This window comes from Chelonus insularis, unplaced genomic scaffold (genome assembly GCF_013357705.1).
Source record: "Chelonus insularis isolate UGA/USDA-ARS -01 unplaced genomic scaffold, ASM1335770v1 contig_35_pilon, whole genome shotgun sequence".
NCBI lineage: Eukaryota > Metazoa > Arthropoda > Insecta > Hymenoptera > Braconidae > Chelonus > Chelonus insularis.
In genome coordinates, this window is record NW_023276524.1 from 679,945 (window position 1) to 707,110 (window position 27,166).

The window sequence follows — 27,166 nt, forward strand, 5'->3', positions numbered from 1 at the left end:
CCTGTTGTAAAGTAATTAATTTACCTAATGTATATTGATATGACGATTAAAGATTTATGACTTTATTATATATATATATAAAAATTTATAATTTATTTTACAATTATTGTAATAAGTCAAAGTATATACATTAGAACATTGTCATCACTATTTACAAATATTAAAAAAATTTTTTGAAATCACGATTGAGATCCATCCATTTTATCCTGATCTTTATCACCGGCATAGTATTCGTTGGCCGGCTCTATTTGTTTATCTGTATCTTGTGGATTATGTCTTGAATCAGGATCAGGCTCTGGTTGTCGATCTGCTTCTGGAGGTAAAGCATCACATGGTACATCTTGCATTTGAACACTTGGTGAATGCTGTATCATCTTTAAATTATCATAAACATGACGAGTAATAGCTTCCAAGTACTGTTTACTATTAGCGTTATCTTGTCTGGTTACTACTTCGGGATGCAACGTGAAATCTGGAGCAAAATATTCCAAATATTCTGTGTAAGGAAGCTCATTACTTATTTGTTCATCAAGAAGTAGTGATGTTTCATAAGTCCAGCATCTAGCTACGTTTCTTAAAGTATATCCACCGCCTCCAACTGTTAATAAAGGCACATTCAAATCTCTTACAAATTTAACACATTCACCATGACCTTTAGTACTTAAACTGAAGCAACCTAGACGATCATTAGCTAGTGAATCTGCACCACATTGGAGTACAATAGCAGTTGGTTGGAAAAATTCCATCACATGAGATATAATAGGTTTAAATACTTGAACGTAAGATGTATCATCAATGCCTTCTTTTAAAGGAACATTTACAGAATAATACCGCCCACTTTCAGCTCCGATTTCGTACATATCTCCAGTGCCTGGAAAGAAATAATTACCATATTTGTGGAAAGAAACAGTCATTACTCTATCAGTCAAATAAAATGCTTCTTGAACTCCATCTCCATGATGTACGTCAATATCGATGTAAAGAACTCTAGCATGATATTTCAGAAGTTCTAATATTGCTATAACAATATCGTTAATATAACAAAATCCAGAGGCTTCAAATTTTTTGGCATGATGCAATCCACCGCTCCAATTTATAGCAATATCACAGCAATTATTATTAAGTTTTGTTGCACCTTCTAAGGAAGCTCCAGTATACATAGAACAAAAATCAAATAAGCCTTCAAAAACTGGACAATCATCGCCAACATTGAAGTGAGCGAGATATTTCGTATATCCTTGTAAATTTTGTGGCGTTACTCTTTGTAAAAATTCAACATATTCATCTGAGTGAAAGCGACACATGTCATGAGTAGATGCTCGATACGGCCGGTAAATTTGCATTTTTTTATGAAGGCCATAATTTAAAACAAGACTATGAATCACTGAAAGTCTATGTGGTTTCATAGGATGACCTGGTCCATAATGAAAGTTTCCAACATCTGGATTATAGAAATACGAAACTTTTTTATTATAACTCATTTTGAAATTGGAGTATTAATTCCAGATTGTTCTCTGAGTGTTACTGTAGTATTTAATGCTGTAAAAAATAAGTCACATTATGTTTAGTTATTCTTCATTATTGTAATATAATTATTTGTTATTGAAGATTAATTTTATCCGGCACTAAATAAATCATTTAATTAAATAAACTTACTTGACAGTTGAAAGGACGCTACTGTGCTCCGTTTTAATTGCACCTAACCTAAGCTCAATATAATTTGAAACTTAGCCGCGGAATTCATACCTCTATTATTTAATAACTTAACAGTTAAATTGAGATATTTTATTAAATATTCTGTATTAAATTTAATTTTCTTTATTACTGAAGTAGCAATTAGGATGTGATAATTAGTTTTGACACAAGTTTTTCGATTCGATATTGAACAGCAACATTGCAACTGTTACGCAGCCTACAGTGTAAATTCTTGATTAAAATGGCACTGTAATTTCTTTTTATCATAGTATGGTTTTGTAGTGTAGTAAACTCTCGATTAATAACTTATCGATTAAACTTTTAAGCTTCGGGAATCTTCCATCTAGGGTGTATGGCTGTATTACGCGTACGAGTTGATGTTTTGCAATAAAATAAATCTATGACTTTGAACGCTTCAAAACGATTATAACACAAGTTCGGTTTTATTTGTACATAAATATTTACTGATAGTTCATTATAATACTTGATTAGTTGTAATAAAAAGAATGAAATTAGGATTTATGGGAATGGTTATGGTATTTTTCAACAATTATTAGTAAATTAACGTAAAATCTGTAAAACATGAGCTCTCAACAAAGTCCAGCTGCACTTCAAGCTAGTGTTGATCGTGAAAAAGTATACACATGGATCGTTGAATTATCTAATCCTGAAACCCGACAAAATGCTTTGTCAGAATTGAGTAAAAAGAGAGAAGTTGTACCAGACTTAGCTCCAATGTTGTGGCATTCATTCGGCACTGCTGCATCATTACTTCAAGAAATAATTAATATTTATCCAGCGATTAATCCTGCTACCCTTACAGCTCATCAAAGTAATAGGGTTTGCAATGCTCTTGCTCTGCTCCAATGTGTTGCAAGTCATCCAGAGACTCGTTCAGCATTTTTACAGGTTCTAAATATATGTTTTTAAATCACAACTTAACCTTAACTTCAATCAATTGGTCATTAGGGTTCAATTAAATTTAAAATTTATATAATATTTTATGAATATAGAATTTTGATTATCACGTCATTTTTATCATAAGCTATAATCAATTATGTTCAACAATTAAATTTATATTTTTTTAATTATTTCAGGCACATGTACCTTTATTTTTGTATCCATTTTTGCATACTGTAAACAAAACACGTCCTTTTGAGTACCTACGTTTAACGAGTCTTGGAGTAATTGGTGCTCTTGTTAAAACAGATGAACAAGAAGTTATTACTTTTTTGCTAACAACTGAAATAATACCTTTGTGTTTGAGGATAATGGAAAGTGGTTCTGAACTTAGTAAAACTGTAGCTACATTTATTTTACAAAAAATTCTTCTTGATGATAGTGGTTTATCGTATATCTGTCAAACATATGATAGATTTAGCCATGTTGCGATGATATTAGGAAAAATGGTTTTGTCACTGGCAAAAGATCCATCTGCAAGATTACTTAAACATGTTGTCAGATGTTACTTGAGACTTTCCGATAACCCAAGGTATTTATATTATTTTATAATTTATAAGGTTTCATTCAAGATTAGTTGTTAGATAGTCAATAAATAATTGATTGTGCATTAAATATTAATAAGCTGTTGACAGGTTAATGAAGTTTTTAAAACTCAACTAATAATAATTAGAGTTTACGATCCAGTTAAAACTTTAAAATCATACAAATTAAAAAAAGTTTTTAATTGGTACAACGACATTTTATAAAAATCATGACAATAAAATACTTTTTGTAGTTTGTTTTTGGTTGAAATCGGCGATGATAGTCACCGAAAAGTAGCATACAAATTTAATTGTTACTCAGAAAATAAAAAAAAACAAAATTAAATCATCAATTATATTAGAAATTTTTTTATTATTGTTTCACTGAGATTTTTATATTTTGTATCATGTAATAATGGGTTATATTTATTAATTATTCATAATACTATATTGTAATAAATTATGAAAATAATAATCAATATTAATTTTGTTGTTCATAAGTAGTTCAAAATAGTTAGTATTTCCAACGATAACGTATTATGCAATTTTATTGTTTATAAAAAATGTAAAAAAAATATAATCAAAATAATTGTTACAGGGCACTTTTGGCGCTAAGACAATGTTTACCTGATCAACTTCGTGATAATACATTTGCCACTTGTCTTCAAGAAGATAAATCAACAAAGCATTGGTTGAATCAGCTTTTGAAAAATTTAGAAACTGGACCACAAACAGGACCGTCTGCTCAACCAGTTCAACCCGATCCTAGGACAATCGGTATGTCACCACTAACTTCATAGTTTATATTAATTAATGAGCGATAATGGAGTAAAATTGGAAGATAATTAGCAAAAAAAAAAGTTAAAGAATACTTATTTGAATATCGATTGGAAGCCTTTGCATCAATATGATAAAAAATTATATATGTATAATATGAAAGTTACAAAATAATGAAAAATTATTCTTTGATTATCACTACTTTATTAATTTTATATGTATATGAGATAGTAAATATTTTTATAAGTTTTCTTTGCAATTTTTTGTCAAAAATATATTGAGATTTCTAGTTTGTATCATCATAATATTATAAAAATTATCATAAAGCTTCCAAATAATTGATAAATATGTAGAAATTTTTCATACCATTTATTATGTAAAAAAAGTTTTAAACATTTTTCAAAGAATGCTTTTTATATAGAATTCTAATTACATCTTAGCCAAATTTCTAGTGATAGCAATACTTAAATTTTATTAGATATATTAAAGAACGCAAAAATTACATAATACAATATATAAATATAAGTTTAAGATATTATTACATGATAAATTATGAAACTATAAAATAAAATGTTCATTAAGATTATTCAAATTCAAATTATATTTTTCATTAAGAATTCTGCGTATCGATGATTTGACTCTATCAAATCATTAAACAACTTAGTTGCTTTCGAGTTTATTTTAAGATGTGAATGATAAAAAATTTTGGTTTATATAATGTGAATGAAATTTACTTGATCATTGGATGAATACACTAATAGTTGACTGATTAATAAGTAAAAAATGTACAGAATAGTTTTTTGATTATGCTGAATTTGAATAATCAACTACTGGTGCAACTATCCAGTGTAATAGTCTATTTTATGAACTATGAAGTTTAAGAGCGATCATATAATAATTAATTTGGAATGTTAGAAAGAAAGTAATAATAATTTAGTTATATAAAAATCTCTCGAATTTTTTTGACTTTATTTATGTACAATAAACATTGAACATTTAAGATTAACAACCGACGATGAAACAATTATTCTTGATGTTCAAAAATTTCTATATTTTATTTTTATGATAGTCTTTATTATGTACTAACATTGCTATTAATTATCTCAAATATGTTGTATTATTTTATTTAGACAGTTTGGAAAGCATAAAAAAATGTATGAGCTAAAAAATGTTATTAATTATGCTAGTCTAGTAGTAATGTGTGCTATTATTTGATTGAATTGATCAAATTATAGTGTAATTGAAGTTTATACACTGCCTGTATATTTGAATTTCATTTAATAATCACTGATATGTTTTAATGATTTGAAACTTTTCTTGTTAAACACTACTGTTTCTGTGGAAAAACCATGTATATTTTAACATGTAAATCGAAAAGGATTTCAACTTTCTTTAAGAATTCAATATAAGCATTGTGCGTAAAAATTTTTGGTCAAAAATTCATTGAAAGAAAATACATATTATTTATTGCCACATCAATGAATTGGTACCATTTATTTATCTATTTAAGTATTATAAAAGCTACCACAAAACAAGGTGGATTAGTTTAAAAAAACTAGATCAACTTAAATAACAAAAAAAAGTAAATGAAAAATAAAAACAGTAAAAATAATAAGGAAAAACAAACTCTATTTCAGTTACACTTTCTATTTTTATCATAATTTATCATTATAAGTTTTTTTTTATATTAGGAACTAATGGCACTTAGTGAATACTAAGTTGTTTTATACATTTAGTATAAATGTGGCCTTTAATTAAAAAAAAAATTCAAAAAGTTTATTTGTTGATGGACTATAATCAATTCTTAAAAAAACAGTGGTACTTTTTATTTATGTACATTCATTTTTTTCCATGTGAAGCTCTGAAAATTATATGAATCATGTCTCGATCTGCTGTCACTAAAAATAACCTAATGAGAAAAATCGGTTAATGTTTAATGGATTTTTAATTTTCACCCTTTTTCAAACTATATCGACTAGACTAGAAAGCTCACTGATAAAAAGATAGATATTAAAATATTACTACAAATCTATTGCTTTGAGAAGATGAAAATTGACTATTCTGATATGAACATTCAGTAAAATCGTGCATAAATTGTATTAATTTTTAATTTATCATGCATAGTTAGTTATTAGAGAAAAGTTTTTTCTCTGCCTTAGTTGAAATGGAGAGAACTAGAACGAATGCAAATCCTACATAAACAGATGGTATTAGCATTTTATTATCATGTGTATATTTTGATGGTGATTAACGGATCAAAAGTAAAGTTTTTCGTCTTGTCTGCGGGAATATTTCTATGAAATCTTTTCTTCAAAACTCTATTCATACAGTTATACATTGAAGTGACATCAAGTAAAACTTTTTAAGATCTCTTTGCAAGCAGAAACTGAAGATAATTGAACTAGACTAGTTCTTGTTCGAATTCGACCACATGTACTTCATCATTTGCTATTCATCTCATCTACCGAAGCCACAGCAAAAAGTGTGATTCAAAGTAATTTCGTCGGATTTTATTATTTGTACGTAGATTTCTATTTCTGTCTTAAATAAATCAAAGTAATGAATTTAACTCAAAAAAGTTAATTTTTTTTTTAATAATTCAAGATGTTGATTCACAATAAATAATTTCATTTTATTTTTTGTTCTAGAACCAACGTTGATGTTCAATGAAAAATTATCATCGCACTTAGCCTGCAACAAAACCATTGCCAGACAATATTTACTTATTTCAGACATACGATTTATAGACAATAATTAATCTAATAATTTCATATTCTTTGGCATCAATATTTTAACAATATTTTTTTACATTTGTATATAACTTTGTAAATAATATAATTTTAGTAAGAAGTAGATTTTAAAATATACTTCATGTGTATATTTTAATCTATATGCCATTTTATATAATCTATTTAATAAATTTTACCATAAAATATTATGTCTTCATTCATTTTTATTTATCATTCGATGATTTTTTTTATTAAATATAACTTTTAGAATTATTTAGACACTAAGTTGAAAAGTTTTTTGACCCGAGTAAAAATAAATAGGCCCAAAAGAAGCCCAAAATGAAGAATAAGCCCAATACAGGCCCAATTGAAGCCCAATCTTGACTTAGAGAAATTTTCAGTGTCCAAAACAAGCCCATTACAGGCCTAAATTTTGAAGGAGCCCAATTGAAGCCCAAAAATATTTTCTAGGCCCACAACACGCCCAATCCGAGCTCAAATATATTTTGCAGGCCTAAAACGCGCCCAATTCAAGCCCATTTTCTAAGATCATATTCGACAATGATGACAATAAATTATTACAAATGTAAATGTATAGCACCAAAAGTTACTTTGATGATAAGTTTTTATGAGAATTTTTTTTTCTTTTCTAGATTTTTAAAATATTTTTGGGCTTGGATTGGGCGCGTTGAGAGCCTGAAAAATCATTTGGGCTCGAATTGGGTCTTCTTTAGGCGCGCCCAAAAACTGATCATTTTTACTCGGGGAGTCGGAATTCGAATAGAAATAATTAGTAGAAAGTTTCTTTATGCATAGTCTATAATAATAGAAGGTTCTTTCTGAAATTTTAATTTTAAATAAAATAGAACTAAGTTCTTCGTATTTTATTGTTGATCGACCAATTATCCTCAAAATTTTTTAAAGATATCAAACTGTCATACCATTTATAAGCGTAGGATTTACCGGAAAGAAGTTTATCTCTATAGGATGTTATATTGTATATAATAATAATCATGTGGATCAGAAAATGGACTATAATCGCTCCTATCAATCTGAGAATGATAAACTTCATTATAATTTCGTTTATTTACGTGTAATCCTGCGGCCTTTAATTTTATTATTTGTATTTTCAAAACTTGTATTATTTTTTTACAGTTTTTTATGTCTCTCATGTCATCCTCAGAATTGTAAACACTCCCATCAGAATTACCTGAGTAGGTTTTTCCACGTTCAACATATTCACGATGCTCAGTGTGTTTGGTTTGCATCAAATCTATGATTTCCAAAGCAATATCAAGGGCAGTTTTTTTGCTTCTATCCACAATATTAACATTAGCGCCATGTTTTATTAAAGCTGTAGTAAGATTTAGAAATTCCTTTTGAACCGCAGGATGGAGAGGTGCGTTTCCCTCTATGTTGATAGAATTGAAGTTGATTTGCGTGCGAGCAAGACGTTTGATAAGTTCTAAGTCACAATTTTCAACAGCTACATGAATTAATCACTTTTTGGCTCTGTTCATACAATGAACATTGACTGTATGTTTTAATAATTTTTCCATTATTTGAAAACTTGAGTTTTGATAACTTCTCATTGCAGTAATATAGAGAGTTTCAGCTTTTCGAAATCAGTATGATGAACATTAGCATTATTATTTATTAGATATTTGACTGCTTCAAGATTGCCAGAATCACAAGCTGAAAAAGTGGAGTTCGTCCTGTTGCATCTATAGCATCAATTTGTACATTATTTCAACGCAACAATTCTATTTTTTTAGTTACATCTGTACATAAGACTAAACGAAAATTACATTTATTGTAATGGGGCTCACAAATAATGTGGAGAGGTATTTTACCTCGTTTATTTGTAGCATTTGGATCAGCGCCTTCTTGGAGCAAAGTTTCTATAAAATCTATTTTAAAATTATTTGCCATGGTCATATGGAGTGGAGTGTTACCATCGGAATTAATGTAATTAACATCGCCATGATTATGTAAGAATAATTGAGCTATATTTTGATGATCATTTTCTATCGCATCGAAAAGAAGTGAACTGTTTGGAATTTGGACATAGATGGATGCTCCTCGGTTCAAAGTCATCTCAGCTACTTTGTATCTAGATTCATCAGAACTAAAAGAATTCTGCGTTTAAACGCAATGATGTAGAAGAGTTTTTCCCTCAGAATCAATGTCAAGCACATTAACACCGTGGTCCAGAAATATTTTGACTATTTCTTCATTATTTTTTTGTATAGCAAGAACAGTAATTTTGAAGAATTTTGGATCATTAGCTATTTGTATTCCATATTTCAATAAAATTTTCACCATCATTGAATCATTATTATAAATTGCGATATGTAAACATGTTAATCCTTCTAAATTATCAGAAATGTCACCAAAAGGTGAATTTCGGTAAAAGTACCACTGGCTGGGCGATATATGGTTACGAAAACAAGCCGTTTGCAATTTCGGTGAACACAGTGAAATTTCATTTTAACCCTTCGTTGGTCGCGTCAAAATTTCTTCCTAGTTTGGTCGCGCCGCAATGTTAAAATTAATGCGACGGTGTCACAATATAAGCAACATTTTGGCGCTTATTTTAAATTAGTTTATTCAAACTATCATCAGAGAGAAGACTTCTCTCTGCTATCATACATGATTGGAGCGCCTCCTACCGGATTCAACATTTGGCAACACTCGATTCTAAAAAGTGTAATTTAGGAATACCTCGGTGCATTTGTATTGATGACATTTAGTTGCATGATAATTATACAATTACTTATAAAAAGTGCGGCGATTCCCTCATAGCGCGACCAACGAAGGGTTAAGTAGCATGGTTATAATATCCAAGTCGTCAAACTGAATAATCGCCCAATGAAGAGGAGAATGAGACCTTGTTCTCGGACAGTTAACTTTAACATTTTGTGATATTAAGTTCACAACTGTTTGTCTATCTTTTCGTTTAATTGCCTCACGAAGCTGAATATAATTACTGTCTAATTTTGACATTTTTTGAGTATTAGCTATCAAACAATGTTGCAATTTTATATTTATATAATATAGCTAATTTTAATCAAATTCACTCGATGTCATTGCACTAATACTGCGAAAACGTATAGTATTCGTAAGGTTATGGTTATAACAGTGAATAATTTAAAATACCACTTCACAATTGATATATAAATACAGATTTTACCGTCAATTATCGTTGACTTAAAAGAAAAAGCAAGTAGACCCTTTGTTTACATTTTTTACAAGTTTCTGTTATTGTGGATTACGATCAATTGATATGCCAATATAATACCCATTTTGTCTCATTCATTTTATTAAACAAATTTTTTTTTCATTATTTCTACATTTCAAAATTTGGTTTTATATTTAAATAAGCTAAATTTAGTAATAAAAATTTTGAAATCAACAATCTTCGTGTTTTTCTGCGCATTTTTTTTAAATAATCAGATTTGTCATATTTACTATCTGATAATATCATGATGACAACCGATATAGCAGAAAAAAAGTTTTGGATATGAACATGAATGCCATCTATCTTTATCTAGGAGAAGATTAAGAGCGGGACCATGGTCGATTAACCAATCGGCTGATTATGTTGTAACACGCACTGTGGATTTTGGGCTGTTTTGCAAGCGAGATCTAACAAAAATTTTTGTAATCTTCTATTCTTATTTTTATTATTTTTTACTTTCAGTAGAATCTGCAAGCTGTGACTTTAGTTGATTCGCAATTACTTGACTAGCTAATTTACCGGATAACAATATGACTGATATTCAATTTTTTCAATATGTCTGCCCGTGTTCATCAACTTCAGTAGTTGGTAGCAGTGATTCAGTTGAAGCTTGAGAGAATGCCGAGATTCCGGTGCTTTGGTGAGTGTGCTGTTTTCAAACATGGGGAGGTTATTTTTATGAAATAATATGTGGGGACAAGGAAATCGGGTTATTATTGTATTAGTGAGTGTATTAAGTGGGTGTATTATCCTTTATAATATTTGGGAGTCATTAATCGGGGTCACAATACTTTGTCTTGTTGTGATATACGCATGTATTTCCTTGCTGATCAACGACGATTTATCCACGCTTACATTCACATTTCAAACTTTCAACAGAGCCGGTGAAAACATTCACAATTTGGCCAAGTATATTTATTATCAAGCATCAGTAAGTTTTCATCATTCGTTAGAATTTGTTAAGACATTTTATCAAGAGCGAATAGTATCAAGAATGAATCATCGAAGAAATACTTATCAACTCAGCAGTGAGTCGTTAATGAACTCCAATCGTCCTTCGCAATTGGGTTTTATTGGTGGATCCAGTCCAATTTCAAAAGTTAAACGTTTAAATGATTCAAAATCAGAAAATAATAGTTTATCACCTAAAAAAAATTCTCGAATTTTAAATAATACTCGATCACTCGATGAAGTTCGATTGAGTAATCAAAAATCACGTAATGAAGATGTTTATGGAGATGTCAATTCAACACGGTTATCATGGAAGAAAAGATCATCTTCATATCTCAGTGACGATCCTTTTTTGAGAGGAGAAAGTACAATGTATAGTCCTGAAGGATCTCCTTGGGGGACTAGTATTAGCCCTAAAATGAAATCAAACAATCAAGAGGTTAATATAGTCCAGACCGTTGCTGGACCTCTTTTATCATCAACGAGATTTAACATTGATCCAAAGTAAGTATGAAAGTGTATTTTTTTTATCGCAGATGTGCATATTAATAACCAGAAAATGATTCTATTTATTTAAAAGCTCTTGTATATGTACATATATAGAATTAATTTGTGAACATATCTATATATATATAGAATTAATTTATTTAAACTCTTTAAATAAATTATTTTTTAAGTATTGTTAAATAATTTTTTGTAAATTTATTCAAATTCAATACATTCATATTCTTATCTGATTAATTTTGTATTTTGGTTACAGAGTATATAGTGACGTAACTTCTCCAGGATTAACGTCACGATTGACAAAATATGCCAGTGAAGCAACTAATAAATTAACTCATCAGTCTCAATACAGTATTGGTCAGTTTCCGAAAGTTAACTTGAATTGTAGTCCAACTCCGTTAATCAACGCGAAAGTTGGAAGAACAAGAACTCCAGTCACTGTTAGAATTGCACCGCCAGAAACAATTAAATATTCTCCACCGGAAAAACAAAAAATTTTGTCCAGTATATGTCGATCTGGGAGTACTCAATCTCCAAGTGTAGTTCAAGTATTAAAAGAAATATCCTTGAAAAGACATGCTTCTAGAGATGATATGTCTTTAGAGTTAATTAAAAAACAGAAAACTGATGGAATTTATTCCGACGAATATGAAAATTATGATGAAGGAACTCAAAAGCGAACTAGAGATGATTCTTCAAGATCAGATGAAGAAATTTCAGTAGAAAATACATCTAGACCATATAAAAGAACGAAAACACCTTGTTACGATGTTCTCAGTTCATTAAGCTGCAGTCCTAGTACATTGTCTTCTGGTGTAAAGAGAAAAGCTGATATTTCAAGAAGTGGTACACCTGAATTAGGCAAACATTTTAAAGCTGTAGATAACAACCGGAGTAAAAGTTCTCCAATATTGCCTCGAAATTCTGGAGACTTTGTCAGAATAACTAAAGAAATGTGTAAAAATCATTCAGAAGGCGATTTTAGTAATAATTCGAAAAAAGAAGAAAAAAGTATTTCGCCAAAAGAATCATTAAAATCATTATCACCTAAAGATCTCAATCTTTATGGTGACAAAAATCGAGTAATTGTGGAAAATTCTCCTATTAAATATACTGATAGATTATTTATGAAAGCAGAACCTCCGAATATTGATAAGCTTAAGAGTCTTATAGAAGAACATGGAAATGTAACTCGTAAATTTTCCGGAGATGATGGAGAAGAAATTAAAAAATCAGATGTCGTCAATATGAGACAAACAAGTATGAAAGCGCGATTAAGAAGTATGTTTGATGCGATATCTGGTAAATCTTCAAGTCAAATTGATCCTAATGTAGTAATTCAAGCAGAATCAGTAACTCCACGTTCTTCATTATTAAATGAATCGATATCTCCACCACCTAACACTACAACTATAAATTCGTGCACTTCAACAACTACTATCAATACTTCTCCAATTTCTACATCAGCTGTTACTCCAATAATTGGTAAAACTAAAGACAGTTCAACACCTGTAAAGCATGTAACATTTCAGCTGTCAACACCATCAAATCCAATTATTAATTCCATGAGTAATGTTTCTACTACTGATGCTAATATAAATACACCTACTTTGCCCACAGAGGTACAAATGCAAAAAGCTGAAGGAACAAAGAAACCTGAAATTGTAGCAAATAATTCTAATTTGATGTCATTTTTCACTCCTGCCAATAATAAAATATCACCACCTGCTTTTAGTTTTGCTAGTACTACAACAAATAGTCCTTTAAGTTCAACTATATCAACTAAGCCAGTAAATCATGCTTCAACTATACCATCAACCATTTCAACGCCGTCTAATACTCCAACTATTCAATTAGCAACGACGTCAGAATCAACTAATATTCCAAAAACAAACAGTTTTACAATCAACGTATCACAACCTGCAAAATCGGAGTCTAGTTCATTTGGAAGTTTTGGATCCACGAGTCAAAAATCAATTGTTGCTCCACAATCTTCAGGAAAATTTACATTCGAATCAAAAACTAGTAGTCCTGCAATTGTTAGTACACCAAATTTACTGTCTACAACTTCTTCAACATCGAAGCCTCAATTCCAATTTAGTTCTTCTTTAGCTTCTACTACTCAAGCAGCATCTACAAATAATCTTTCAACACCAACTAATAAATCAGGATTATTTAGTGGAGGGTTTAGTAACTCTACTACTTCTGCAAGTGCTGTTTCTTCAGCATCTACATTTTCTTTTGGTACTAGTAGTATTTCAGTTTCTACTCAGCCTGCAAAACCACCTGCCCCTCAAGCGGCATTTTCTTTTGGACCTTCAAAAGCTCTTTCGTCAGAAAAGAACACGAGTTTGACTCAAAATACAGCACAAACAGTTGAAGCAAAGCCACCACCACCAAGTGGTGCACCAAGTTTTTCCTTTAACTCAAGTTTAAATACAACTTCACCACTTTTTGGATTAACAACATCATCTTCATCAATATCTACAACTGTATCTACAACTAGCAGTGCATCATCAACTACATCTGCGTCTACATCAACTTCTAAACCTGTATTTTCATTCGGCGCTTCAAATGCATCATCAAGTACTCCTTTAACTTTTGGAGCTTCGAGTCAACCATCTTCTACATGGTTTGGATCTACGCCTGTAACAACTTCTCAACCTCTTCAATCAACTATGTCCTTCGCTACAACACTATCATCGGGAGCAAATCTCACATCAACACTTGGTACTACTACTGCCTCAATTTTCGGATCTATGTCTCAACCGTCTATATTTTCAACAGCGTCAAATTCCCCGAGTACAAATCCAAGCGCCATACAATTTGGTACACCGAAAACCACAGAATCTTCATCTTTTGGCACAAATTCTGCCACTACATCATCAAATATTTTCAACGGTATAAATACAGCCGTTACTACATCTACTCCGATTTTTAGTGGAGGAAGTAATATTTTTGGTCAAACAAAACCTCCTGCATTCAATACTCAAACTACTTCTAGTTTTGGAACCACCGCTACTTCTACGTTTGGGACGAGTTCTACTGCATTTGGAACTCAACCAACACCGTCATCTAGTTTTAGTACAATCACTCCAACAACTAAATCAACTCCAGCATTTGGAACTTCATCGAATGTAATAGTACCAAGCTTTGGAACTTCTAATGTAACACCATTACCAAGTTTTGAAGCTATAAGTACTACTGTAGCGAGTTTTGGATCTACAAATAATACTACAACATTTACTTCTCCAACTACTACAACACCGAGTTTTGGAACAGCATTCAGTTCTAATACAGCTACTCCATTATTTGGGACACCTCAAAATACAAATTCTACGACTTCAACATTCAATACAACAACGCCATCATTTGGAACTCCATCAACGGCTCCACCAGCGTTTGCTTCTAGTACAACATCAGCGCCTACTTTTGGAACATCAACATCTAGTGGGTTTGGTGGATCAAATACAGCTCCACCGATGTTTGGAAGTAGTAGCTCGGGATTTAGCGGATTTGGATCGAATTCAACAAATACAACTACACCTTTTGGCTCTACTTCTTCAAGTACGCCAGCATTTGGATCATCCACAACTATTCCCACATTTGGTGCTTCGACTAGTAATAACACAGGCAGTACATTTGCATTTGGAAATACAGCAAATCAATCTCAGCCACAGCAAAGTTCTGTATTTAACTTTGGAGCTTCTGGGTCAAGTACTAGTGGTGGAAGTGGGGCAGCACCGTTTCAATTCGGAGCTTCATCTTCTCAAACCGGTAAATATACAAATATAATTTATTTTATTCTTTTGTTTTCTTTGAAGTAAAAAAAATGATGGTTTTTTTGTGTTTAATTTTAAATCAAAATATATTTTTAAATCTCATTCTAAGAAGTATAATGATTTTTTTGAGATACAATAAAGTTTGTTTATGTTATAGGAGGTTTTAATTTCTCTGGTGGATCTCAGCTATCTGGATCTTTCAATACATCCAGCCAAGGAAGTATGTTTAGCATTGGATCAGGCTCTACAGCTCCTAAATCAAGAGCACAACGTTCACGAAGGCATCAAAGATGATGGAGAATGTAATCTTCATTACTTTATTTAAATTAATATCTTATGAGTTTATACTATGAATAAAGTGGGTCTACAATATGTTTCAATTACGAAGTATCATCAATATTTGGAAAAATTGTCGTCTGGTGCGATGTGATCTTGGTGATTGAAATCTAATGCTTAACATATTAATAATTAATGCTCAGTAAAACATTTAAATGTACTTTAGATATGTTATAGAGAAGAAAAAAAATTACAAAAAAAGGAAGTACTTAAGTTGATCATGATTAATTTTATACATAGATATGAATATAGTGAGAATAGTTTAATTAATGATGTAAAGTGCGATCGTAATAATTCTGAATAAGAAGTGCGATATAGAGTGTGCTTTTAAAAAAGCAACTTATTTTGAAACGAATTTATCTAAAAGATAATATTATTACAAATATATATCATGTATTAAATGATCACATCAACTTGAGTCGATTTCAAAAGATTAGTAATTAAATATAATAATAACAATTAAAACAACAGTTAGTTAGTTAGTTTAAATGATAAACAGAAACTAATATTTAATATGTAATATATTTAAATGAATACTTTTATTTTTTTTTTTTTTTGGTTTTTTTTATCACAATCAGAAATGCTTGCTAAGCTTTCTTATCAAAAAATAGAGTTAAGACAGAATGTATTAAAAGATTGAATCAATGTTTTTTCAATCGAAGTAATATCAATCAATTCGACTAAATTCAACTACAAAATGAATGACATATTTAGATTTTTCATATTAGAACGAATTCTAGAGGTTTTTTTCATTAAAAAAACATGTTAGTGTAACAAAATATAGATGTTAATGAAATGTAGTTAAATTATTCGAATTGATTTTATATTTAAATGTTTTTCAACTGCAAATGTTAGTTAAATTTTGATTTTACATCATTTAAAAATATTAAATATTAGGTAAATATTTCGGAGAAAATATCTAATTATTTTTAATTCTATGAGTAATAATCTTAGAATTACTAATAAACACTATTGAAATAAAAGATAGTTTTCAAGATTAACAACCAAAATTCAATTATCCTTCTACTAAATTAATAAAACTTTTGCTAGGTAAAAAATAATAATTAGATGGATCGAAAGATTTCTCTGTAACACAAACATTTCAACTGTAAAAAGTCAAAAGATAATAAAGTCTTATTACTTTGATGAGCGTTTTTCGGATGATTCAATGTAATAGTTAAAATTGAAAAAATAGTTAACAGAATGTTTAGACAGAATGATGAACTTTGTTAATGCACAGGTTTTAATAATTAATCAAGTATAAATTATGATGATTATAAAAATCATATCAAATTTTGTTAAAAATAAATGAATTAATTATAAATTTTTAATCGTAATGATATTTCAAATACTAAACTATTTCCGATAATTTATTATTTCGTATCTATAAAGTTTTTCGATAATTGTTACAAAATAATTTGTAAACGATGTACGTAAAAAGTAATTGTTTATAATTTAAAACTGTTTCTATAACGTTTTTAGTTACTTTGCAAATAAAGGATGCAAAAGTTTTTGTCTTTAATGAAAAAATTCATTGAAATTTTTCTTAAAATGGTCTGAATTACAATGATATTATTGAAGTTAACTATCAATGAATTTATGTTTAATCGCAAAAAATTTATGCATAACTTTAAATTTATCATCTAATAATGATAATTTAAAAATAAAAATAGTCTTGTAACTTTATTTATATCAAATTAAAAGACAGCTTTTTACTGTTTCGTTTTATTTAAATAATAACTGAATTTAAAATAATTTTTCTAAAAACCATTGGACTGTTTAAAAATTCTTAATTGTTATCAATTATTATATGAGTTTTTAATTAATAAATTTTATTCAAAGCACACATTTTTATAATTAATGAAGCGATTGTAATTGTTAAGTAAACTTTTTGGTTTAAAAAATCTATCAATTGGAATAAATATTTAGTTTAAAAAAAATTATATTTACTTATTTCACGTTTAGTCTATTATAAATTACTCATGATGAATCATAATAAATTGATACTATTAAAAATGACTCCATAAATTATTGCATCACAAAATTTCAAATTTTGGCGCTAAGATACATTAGCGCTACTTTTTTGGAGCCGGTGGCTTCTGAAAAATATAAACTGCTTGCAGGCAGCCTATTCTGTGACGCAATGACTTACATTATGATGAAAGTGGATATTTGATTGGCTAAGAAAGGTGATTGCAGACAAAGAGAACCAATAGCGTAAATCGTCTTAGAGGGGGAATGTTTGTTCGGTCGCCTGGTGCTGCAGCCATGTTGGGAAAATTAGAAGGGAACCAACAGTACAACTAGAAGGACGGGAACATCTAGGTTCGGTAGCGGCGTGTATAACACCTAACACCACCACCATGGCTGACCCGGAAAAACAGCCCGAACAACCCAAGGTTAACCAGCAAAAAATGGTCATTGGTAAGCTCAATTTTATTACTATTCAAATTATTTTCTAATTTTTTTTATTTTGTCAACTCTGAGCAATGCTTCCTATTGCGTTTGGATTTTCCTCCATTTGATCATCATGGCGCTTATTACATTTTCGACCATGTGGCCGGCGTGCTCTCAACACTAGTTTCTTATTTTATCGTGTGTTAATTTATTTACTAGACTAGTTAATTGATTATTTTGCTGGAAAACAATTGAAAAAAAAATTATCATGACTGTAAATGAATTTGAACTTTAATTAATTTTGGAGTAATCGGCGGGCTCTTTGGTAAAAACTAAGTTAAATGTTTAGATTCTTTGTTCTTTTCTAGTTCATTGGCTTTTACAATTGTACTATTATTCCAAATTTGTCTTATGTATATCAGAAACATTATTTATTGACATTTGTAAAAATTAATTGTGTCATGGTAACAAATGAAATTTTGTCTAGTTTGAACAACTTCGAAGCCAAATTTTTAACCGGAAGATACTAGGCGTACTTCGGCTAAAATAAAATGCCGGCCGTTCTCTATTTGATTGAGCGTTCAGCTATTGATGAATAATTTTCAACATGATTCCACTTTTTCTTTTTATATTTGGTTTTAGTTATTTATTATAAATAATAAAAAAAAATACACACATTTTTTAGAGAAAAAGTTTTTATATTTTTATAAACTATTTAAGAATTGTCACTAACTTCGATTAATAACTGCTTTATAATTTTCATATTATGATGCATCATCTAAATTTATAGATAAAATATATCTGTATTCATCTGTTCAAAAAAAAAAAATAAAATGGTGAAATCATGCTGAAATCAATTTTTATCATACGTTTGAAAACGTGCCAACTAAACTTAATAACGATGATGAATAATTCAACAAATTATTAATAATTTACATTTTGTAATCTAACTCTTAGTTGAGATAGTTAAATATTACTATAGTGACAATATTCAGCTGTAAATAGAGTTAATTACTTAATAATCCAATAGCCCTAATTATTTTTGTTATTGTTCAAGTAATGTCAATGAATTCTATCTTGAACCAAGAATCATAATATAACCTCAGAAAATATTTGTAATCACAAACTTGAAGATTTTGTGAAAGCTAATAATAGGTGAAAACCATCACAAAAACAACTAATAAAATTTTTTTCTCTTTCTCAATTTCAGCTAACAAAGTGACCGGGACTGTGAAGTGGTTCAACGTAAAGAGTGGCTACGGGTTTATCAACAGGTTAGTTATCACAAAGCTTTTTATCCTTCTTAGATAATTTTTTTTTTGCTTTTGAACATTCACATGTTTTTTCATACCATCAGACATTTTTTGTTTTTAGAAAATCAATTTGTCTATAGCCATTATTACTTTGTAGTATTTAGAAAGGATATTCTTTGTCACGTAATATGAATTGGCCAATCATTGTACCGTTATAGTTGATCACTAGAGACTGCTAATTAATCACATTTCCGCAGAAGATAAACGAACTTTATCACTTTTTAATATTTAACTTCTTACTTTCATTCCATGAGTATTTAGTATTTTCAATTATTTAATTGTATTTATATTTTTATCATAAAGTTTTTTTCAAATTTATTACTTTTATAAGATGGACTAATTTGACAAAAATAATATTGATTACCATTTATTTATATTTTTGAATTTAAATTATTTTATTATTTATAATTATAATCTTAGTATCATTGTTAATAAAATAACCAATATTTTATAAACATTTTAACAATAATTTAAAAAAAAAGTATTTGCTAAGTATTTCTTTTGAATAATACAAATTAGATGAGATTTGTGAAACCTTATTATGTTGTTAATAAAGTTCACAGTTTAAGCTGTGAAGCCATTGCATGTATAATAATTTCAAATGCTAGCAATTATTATTCAAAAAACCACATTGTAATAGATACACTTATTCAGTATTTCTGCTGAATTTTCTTGTATTGAATAATCAAATTAAGTGCAATTGATGATCACCATTGCTAATGATAAATTAAAAATTTAATATGCAATCTATTGTCAATGTTAATAAAATCACAGAAAATTCTAATAAGAAAAAAATAGGTAAAAAAAAATTTGAAGAATCAGGAATAAAAAGTTAACCAGACAATGAAGCCACAAATTAGAACGTGATGGGGATGTTTAACGGGAAAAAGGGAGAGTTTGTAGGGTAGATATTCGTTGACATGAGTACAATCTAGCAGCTGGTATTTCGAATGTTTTCCTCCAGTCCGAGGACGTGACGAAGTTCAACGACCTTTCGACTCTATGCTTTACTCTGCAGTTTTGCTGTAGACAAAATATATATATCTCATCATTTTCGTCCTTACCTATCTACAAAAAATTTACCATCAGGGTTGTATATTCTGTTCATATAATAACTTGATTATATTTTTATTACATAATCATATATTTGATTAATCTATTTTACTAATAATAAGTAATTCACTCAACATTACTCATTTTTATAACTATTATCAATTTCAGAAATGACATCAAGGAAGACGTGTTTGTTCATCAAGTAAGTAAACGAATACAAATATTCTTTTTCTTTTTTTAAATAAAAAAATATACATAGATAAGTGATGTCGAAATCGTATTAGCTAAATTAAAATTTTTTATTATAAAGTTAAATATTAATTCAAATAAATTTTATTCCATGTTATTCAATTATGCAAATACATTTTATCAAACGTTGGTTTTTTTTAAAAATACTACAATTAAAGTAAAATAAATATTTTCATACTTATACATGTTTTATCATTTATATATGTTATTATTGATAATGAATGAGTTTCATAATTTTTTATATCATTATTTACAGTCGGCTATTGTTAAGAACAATCCAAAGAAGGCTGTACGAAGTGTAGGAGATGGAGAAGTGGTTGAATTTGACGTAGTTGTAGGTGAAAAAGGACACGAGGCAGCAAATGTGACTGGGCCTGACGGCGAACCTGTTAAGGGCTCACCTTATGCCGCTGATAAACGTCGTGGTTACCGTACATGGTATCAACGACAACGTGGAGTCTCTAGACCTCAGCGTAGATCGCGAGAAGGTAAAACGAAACAATTCAGTTAATTTAAAATAAAATTAATTAATTAAAATTAAAAGTTTTATATAATAATTTTTATAAAGTTCCATCCATAATATCAACTCTAAAATTATTAGTCAATCACATAAAACAATAAAAAAATTCTAATAGACTGCATGACCTAATCAATTAATTTATTAATTTATTTTATTTATTCTCAGGAGAAGGAAAACAAGGAGACGATAACAATACCAATGAAGGTGGCGGCGGTGGTCAAAGACGTTACAGACCTCGACGTAATTATGACGGAAGTTATTACCGTGGAGGTCGTCGGTCTGGCCCACAGTCACAACAACATGGCGAAAATGGAGGTGAAGGTGGTGGAGCAGCTCGTTATGATAAAGGTGATGAGGCTGATGGCGAAGGAGGTGGTAATCAACGTTCTGGTCGTGGACGTGGTGGACCATCCCGTCGCTTTTACCGTCGAAACTTCCGCGGAGGAAGAGGCGGTGGTGCATCTCGACGACCAAGAAGCCAAGATAAGGTAAGTCAATTTTCTCGCGTGCTTAAGAATGCTCTAAGTTTTCATGCTTTGTTATGCTTTAGTCATTTCTTTATCCTTGGCCTCGATTTCTGTTCTATCTTTTATTTCATCTTTATGCTATTTACTATTTACTATTCTTACGGTGATCTATATAATCAGGTAAGTGCTAGAGAGGAAAATCAAAAACTTTATTTTCGTCGCAGAAAATTAACATTTCTACCACCTCAATTGTTTTATTTATTATCATATCAAAACAAAAGAAATAATAAACCTTGTAACTGGACTTTTATCATTTCATAAAAATTTTAGAATCATTCCTTTTTGCCGTTAAATAGACATCACAAAATTTCTCTAATATATTATTGATTGAAAACGGACTGTTCTAAAATCGGTTCTATTACACTAGTGAATAATATAATAGATACTATTGAAAATTATTTTTATTTATCTAAAAAAGAATCGAATTTCAAAATAGATTCAGTGAAGAATCGTATTTATTTTTCATCATGAAATTTTGGCTTAGTCAACTTAAGTGTTATAAAAATTTTATAATATTCTTTCATATTAATATTAGCATAGATTTGTAAATTTGCCAAAAATTTATCTTCGAAAAGTAAAATATTTAGATCATACTACGCACGTTCTCTGTACTACTTGTAGCCATACCAGAAGTCATACATGTCAACGAAGATGCATGAAATGGATTTATGTACAAAACAAGAAACATCATCTGCTTTAGTTGTTGTTACACAGGTAAATTCTTTGGGGTAAATAGATCAATGAATAGACTATTAAATTCAACCGGTATACCATAAATAAATATTTTTACAATTCAAATGAGTTTACACCAAAACTCCGTTCTTTATTCAGAGGTTTTTCTTTCAAGAGCTAAAATATCATTTGCATCACTTCAATTTTAAACTTTCTCTAATTTTAGCAGTTCATCTATCTCTTGGTTTGCGTTTATCTATTGGTCTGCTTGCCCTGTGCTTTCATTCATATTTTCCTTGTATTTCTTTCTTGCTTTTCTTTCTTTTAACTTTTATTTACTCCTTTCTTTAATTACTCAATTGCTTGTTATTGTTCAAATTTATAAAAACGTTTTATTACCGATAATATAGTTTATTAATTGTATATTGCATTAAGTTGAGAGTTGTAGTGATCTTACTAACCAACACTTCTTTTACAGCATCAGAGCGTATCCTCAGCTTAATTGGACAGCACTTTTGAGCTTTGGTTGTTTTAATGGTTAGCTTTTATTTAATTTCACTTTTTTGTAATTAATAAAAATAACATCAATTTTACAAAGAGATAAGTGTCGATTAAAAGCTGTTTAAACTCATAAAACATAAAAATCGTCATATAATTGATTAATCATTAAATGGTTAACAAAATTTTCTATGAGATAGGTTTTTTTTTATTATTACTACAATAAATTGAAAATTTAATTCATTTCGAAGAGATATTGTTGAAAATAAAAAAATTATCATGTAATTTATACTCGATTTCATAATTAAATATTTATAAAATAAAACAATGTATATAAAATATACTTTATTCGAGAGTACGTAAAAGTATTTATAAGATAAATAATGTAGAAGTTTTTTTGTTAATTCTATTAATTAATTAAATGAAATTTTGTATCCATTTTAGGAAAGCCAATCTGTGCAAAATACAACTACTGAGAGCACTGCTTAGAAAAACCGATGCTACCACCATTCAACACTCCTTTCAGAATAAAAAACACCAATACCCGTTACACAGATACAGCAGCGGCAACGAAACATCACCAACAGCAGCAGCAGACAACAACAACATTAAAACAACAACAACAACAACAACAACAACAACAACAACAAAAATAATATTTAAAAATTAAAAAAAAAAATAATTCAAAAAGCTACAATTATTATTCAACACTTCCCACAAAAATAATTAAAAGGTATGTAAAAAAGAGAGAACATCAAGAAGGAAAGATAAAAATTTGTAAGGAAAAACTACAGACTGATATTGAAAATTCAACAAATTGATACTTACAAAATAGAACTCAGGATTAATCAACTGAATCATCATGAAGTTATTAAGATTTTCTTTGTCATTTACAATTGGATGTTCATTTTTATCTCATGTTGGAGTTATATTACAAATGTTCAATGTTTACGAATTCGATTAAATATTTTTTTACTGTAACATTTTTTCGTGGTGTGCATAGAAATGATAAATGAAAAAAATTTTTAAACGTTACAACTCTAAACGATAGCGTGAGAGTGATGAACATTAATATATTATGATTTTTCTAATCTTCATTTTGTTTCGTTGAACGGGTAAATAAAAATATACACAACTAACATTTATTTGAGTTCCATATCTGAAGGGTCATAGTTTTTATCTGAGCTCGTAATTAATTTCTGACAATTAATAATAATGAAAACATAGTCAATTTTCAAATGAATAACACATTATTTCTTCATTCAATATTAACAATACATAAATTAATTTTATTTTGAATATTTGTTTTCATATAAAACGTCACACAGCTTACAGATATTTTGTTTTGGCCCTTTTACCTATAACACATTTGTTCTTGTTTCATATATTATTAAGTTAAAATGAACTTTTGTGAGTATCGTGTATTATTTGACCATAAAATTTGTGTTAATAATACCACGAAGAAGAATTATCTTAATAAAAGATAATTTGTTCTTTTATAAAAAGTGTTTACCTGTTCACGAAACATAATAATTTAGACATGCATTATTTTTCTTTGACCACTTACAACTCTAATAATTGATTAATTTCTTTGAAAATATGTATGTAAATTATTGAAATTTTCTGCGAAAATCATTGTAAGCAATAATCACTGTTTAGTTTTATTTTATATCTTTAATGATTCCAATATAGTAGGAACCGATAGTAGGTTCTACCCTTGACAGATAAATCATTGGACTAAATGCACAATATTTCATGTGAAATATTCGTTAAATTGGGCGACAGATGATAACAAAGTTTATATAGTTTTGCATGAAATTTTTTAAATTTTAGGTTGTAGCAACATCACGAAATAAAATATATTAATTTCTTTCTATATTGTATTTTTTTTTTTAACATGTAAGCATCTTTCATATATTTCATTGGATTTTTTTGATCTATACTCAAGCAATAATTGGTTGACTAATTTTTGAGCGAATATTGTAATCAATTGTTCATAAACATTGTCTGCTTTAATTAACATCTGAGTGTGTGTAGGAAGTACTAGTAATGATTTTCTCTCTTATAAATTTACATGCTTTATAACAGGTAAATTTTCATCTTCTATCTTTGTACGGTGGCAGTTTCGTGGCAATCTTCGCGGAATCCTTGTAACTTGCATAATACCTTTGTTTGTATCCTTATAATAATTTGAAATCAAACTTCAAAGAAAAAACTATTAATAAGAACAAATGGATGCATAATAACTATAGACGATGCAACATTAATAAGAGCTAATTGTAACGCGCGGTTACGTTACAAAATCGATGAATGATTAATAAGTAATGACGCAAAACATTTGTATTTTATAATAAAATAAATAAACAAAATTAAATTTACTTGTCAATTTGGATGATTCTTAAATGTTATAGACATTTTTTTATACTCTTCATAATATTTATATGATAAATAAATTTTTGAATGAATGATAATGAATCGATTATCTGATTAACGTAACCGCGAAGTTCAATGTAATGCACTGTAGAAAACATTCATTAACAAATATGAAAACTTGCAGCAGGGTGCAAGGATTAAAGGAAAAAGCATATTTCTGATAAAACAATCGTAACAAAAAATATGTAATACTGACTGTGAAAATGTACAATGCATGTGTTGACTGAAATAGTTGAGAAGTTACAATGATATAATAATTAAAGTTAAAGAAATAAACATAACATGAGCCATCAATTAGCCCGATCGAGTCCGCAGGGTTTCACTTGGCTCCGGAAGCTAAGTGAGAGTCATGTATTTCTAAAAAAAATATGCCAGTCAGCTAATGTATCAATAAAAGGTGTGGTGTTTGCAAACAAAAAATAATAACAAAACAACATAAAATCATGAAAAATAGAATTAAAGGTGAAAGCTTAAAGAAACTAAAAAAATGATTAAAAGGAGAAACGAGAATGAAGATTACAAATATTATTGAAACTCAACACGCCGCTTTTATTTACATCACAACATTTGAGACTAATAATTACTAAATGAATCTCAGTGATGCGTGAGAAAGCGAGTTTTGTAATATCGTTTCTTCTTAAAAGAAGCAAAACAAAAACATTCATTCAAATTTTCATATCCAACTTATCACAATTCGTTGAAAAATTGAACAAAAACTGAAAGAATGCTAAAAGAGAACCATCTGAAGAAAATAATAAGTCCTTATTAAAGCTATTTATATGTTCATACTGGTAATTTCGTTAAAAAAAATTACAATGAAAAAACTAATAAAAAATAAAAAAAGATAAAATGAAAATAACTGGTTAAAGAACAAGTAAAAACAGTCAATTATTTAAAGAATGACAATGGCTCTCGTATAATTAATTGAAAATAACCATTTGCGACAGTGTGTACTCGAGAGACACAAATGACATGGTAATAATGCTGATTAAATAGTGTACCTTTTTTTTTTATAAAATTTTACTACATGGAAGATCGGCGGGCTGGTGAGATGTCTGTCAGGCTATACACGTTACGCCACACGGTTTATTACAGCCGCCTATTTATACCGGTGTCATGGTATAGTTGATCATCGACTGCTCAGTAAATTTTGTACCGAAACGTGAAGCTCTAAATGATAATTTCATATGGAATTTAATTTTTTCACGAAACATGTGCATTATAAAAAATAAACTCGACAAAAAAATTGGAAAATAAAAATGAGTTTTTATTCTTTTGTGATCCTTCATATAAAATTCGAATTCTTTCATCAAGTGCCGAAGGCGTCACACCAGAGTAAGCTATGCAGCTTTTTCCACATCAAAAGAAAGGTACAAAAAAGGGAATATTTACATGATTGAAATTCAACGAAAATAATAGACATCACATATTAAAAACAACACTTCGAAAATTCTTTAGATTTATTTAAATAATTCAAGCTTAATCAAAAATATCAACATATTTTTTTGAATAAATTCTTAGCCTTTTTTCAATCAATTATTGAGACATGAGGAAACATTTTTGTGAATATCACATGATTAAGAATTAAATATACAGTGAATTTTTCATTACATTTATTACTTATTTAGTTCATAAACATTACATCAATTTATCTTCTCATTTTTTGTATATTTTATTATTACTAACAATTCTTATTATTAGATGTTTTTATTCAGGAAAAAATATCGTATAATAAACATTTTATTAATTTCTAACAGTTTTTTCGAATCAACTTACAAGAAAATCAATTTTGGAACATTTTTATTATTATCTATTATTGACGATTAATTATTTAATATAATTTTAGGGTAAATTTATTGACAATCTATGAAGAAGAATCTGATGATTCTTGATTATATTTGAGTTTATTTGAAGTTAAAAATGATAAAATTTATTATAAAATAACTATTAAAAATCTCTAAAAAGCAAAAAAAAACTTATACCAGCTTAATGTTTGTTACGTTTC

General features: G+C 28.9%; 4 protein-coding genes across 6 annotated transcripts; 3 read left to right on the plus strand and 1 right to left on the minus strand.

The window, feature by feature from the left end:
- Window positions 1-40: 40 nt before the first annotated feature.
- On the minus strand, window positions 41-1,894 carry HDAC3 (histone deacetylase 3). Its single transcript, XM_035083676.1, has 2 exons — window positions 1,657-1,894; window positions 41-1,539 (listed from the first exon to the last, which is right to left on the minus strand). Exon 2 carries the CDS (start codon window positions 1,479-1,481, stop codon window positions 180-182), a length of 1,302 nt encoding a protein of 433 aa, XP_034939567.1. The 5' UTR covers window positions 1,482-1,539; window positions 1,657-1,894; the 3' UTR covers window positions 41-179.
- Window positions 1,895-2,277: 383 nt separating this feature from the next.
- On the plus strand, window positions 2,278-4,177 carry Rcd-1 (Required for cell differentiation 1). Its single transcript, XM_035083580.1, has 3 exons — window positions 2,278-2,604; window positions 2,793-3,187; window positions 3,778-4,177. The coding sequence occupies exons 1-3, from the start codon at window positions 2,278-2,280 to the stop codon at window positions 3,977-3,979; spliced, it is 924 nt and encodes a 307-aa protein (XP_034939471.1). The 3' UTR covers window positions 3,980-4,177.
- A 6,099-nt stretch (window positions 4,178-10,276) lies between these two features.
- LOC118067037 (serine-rich adhesin for platelets-like) lies at window positions 10,277-17,007 on the plus strand. The gene is made up of 3 exons (XM_035083559.1): window positions 10,277-11,381; window positions 11,638-15,158; window positions 15,321-17,007. Exons 1-3 carry the CDS (start codon window positions 10,615-10,617, stop codon window positions 15,455-15,457), a joined length of 4,425 nt encoding a protein of 1,474 aa, XP_034939450.1. The 5' UTR covers window positions 10,277-10,614; the 3' UTR covers window positions 15,458-17,007.
- A 755-nt stretch (window positions 17,008-17,762) lies between these two features.
- Window positions 17,763-26,421, plus strand: yps (ypsilon schachtel). Of its 3 annotated transcripts, XM_035083663.1 has the most exons (8): window positions 17,763-17,923; window positions 19,107-19,170; window positions 20,431-20,464; window positions 20,768-20,999; window positions 21,197-21,519; window positions 22,180-22,272; window positions 22,709-22,767; window positions 23,173-26,421. In XM_035083663.1, the coding sequence occupies exons 1-7, from the start codon at window positions 17,863-17,865 to the stop codon at window positions 22,730-22,732; spliced, it is 831 nt and encodes a 276-aa protein (XP_034939554.1). In that variant the 5' UTR covers window positions 17,763-17,862; the 3' UTR covers window positions 22,733-22,767; window positions 23,173-26,421. The 3 variants fall into 3 exon arrangements, with proteins under 3 accessions (XP_034939554.1, XP_034939556.1, XP_034939555.1); XM_035083665.1 differs by lacking the exon at window positions 22,180-22,272; XM_035083664.1 differs by lacking the exons at window positions 22,180-22,272; window positions 22,709-22,767.
- The last annotated feature ends 745 nt before the right edge of the window (window positions 26,422-27,166 follow it).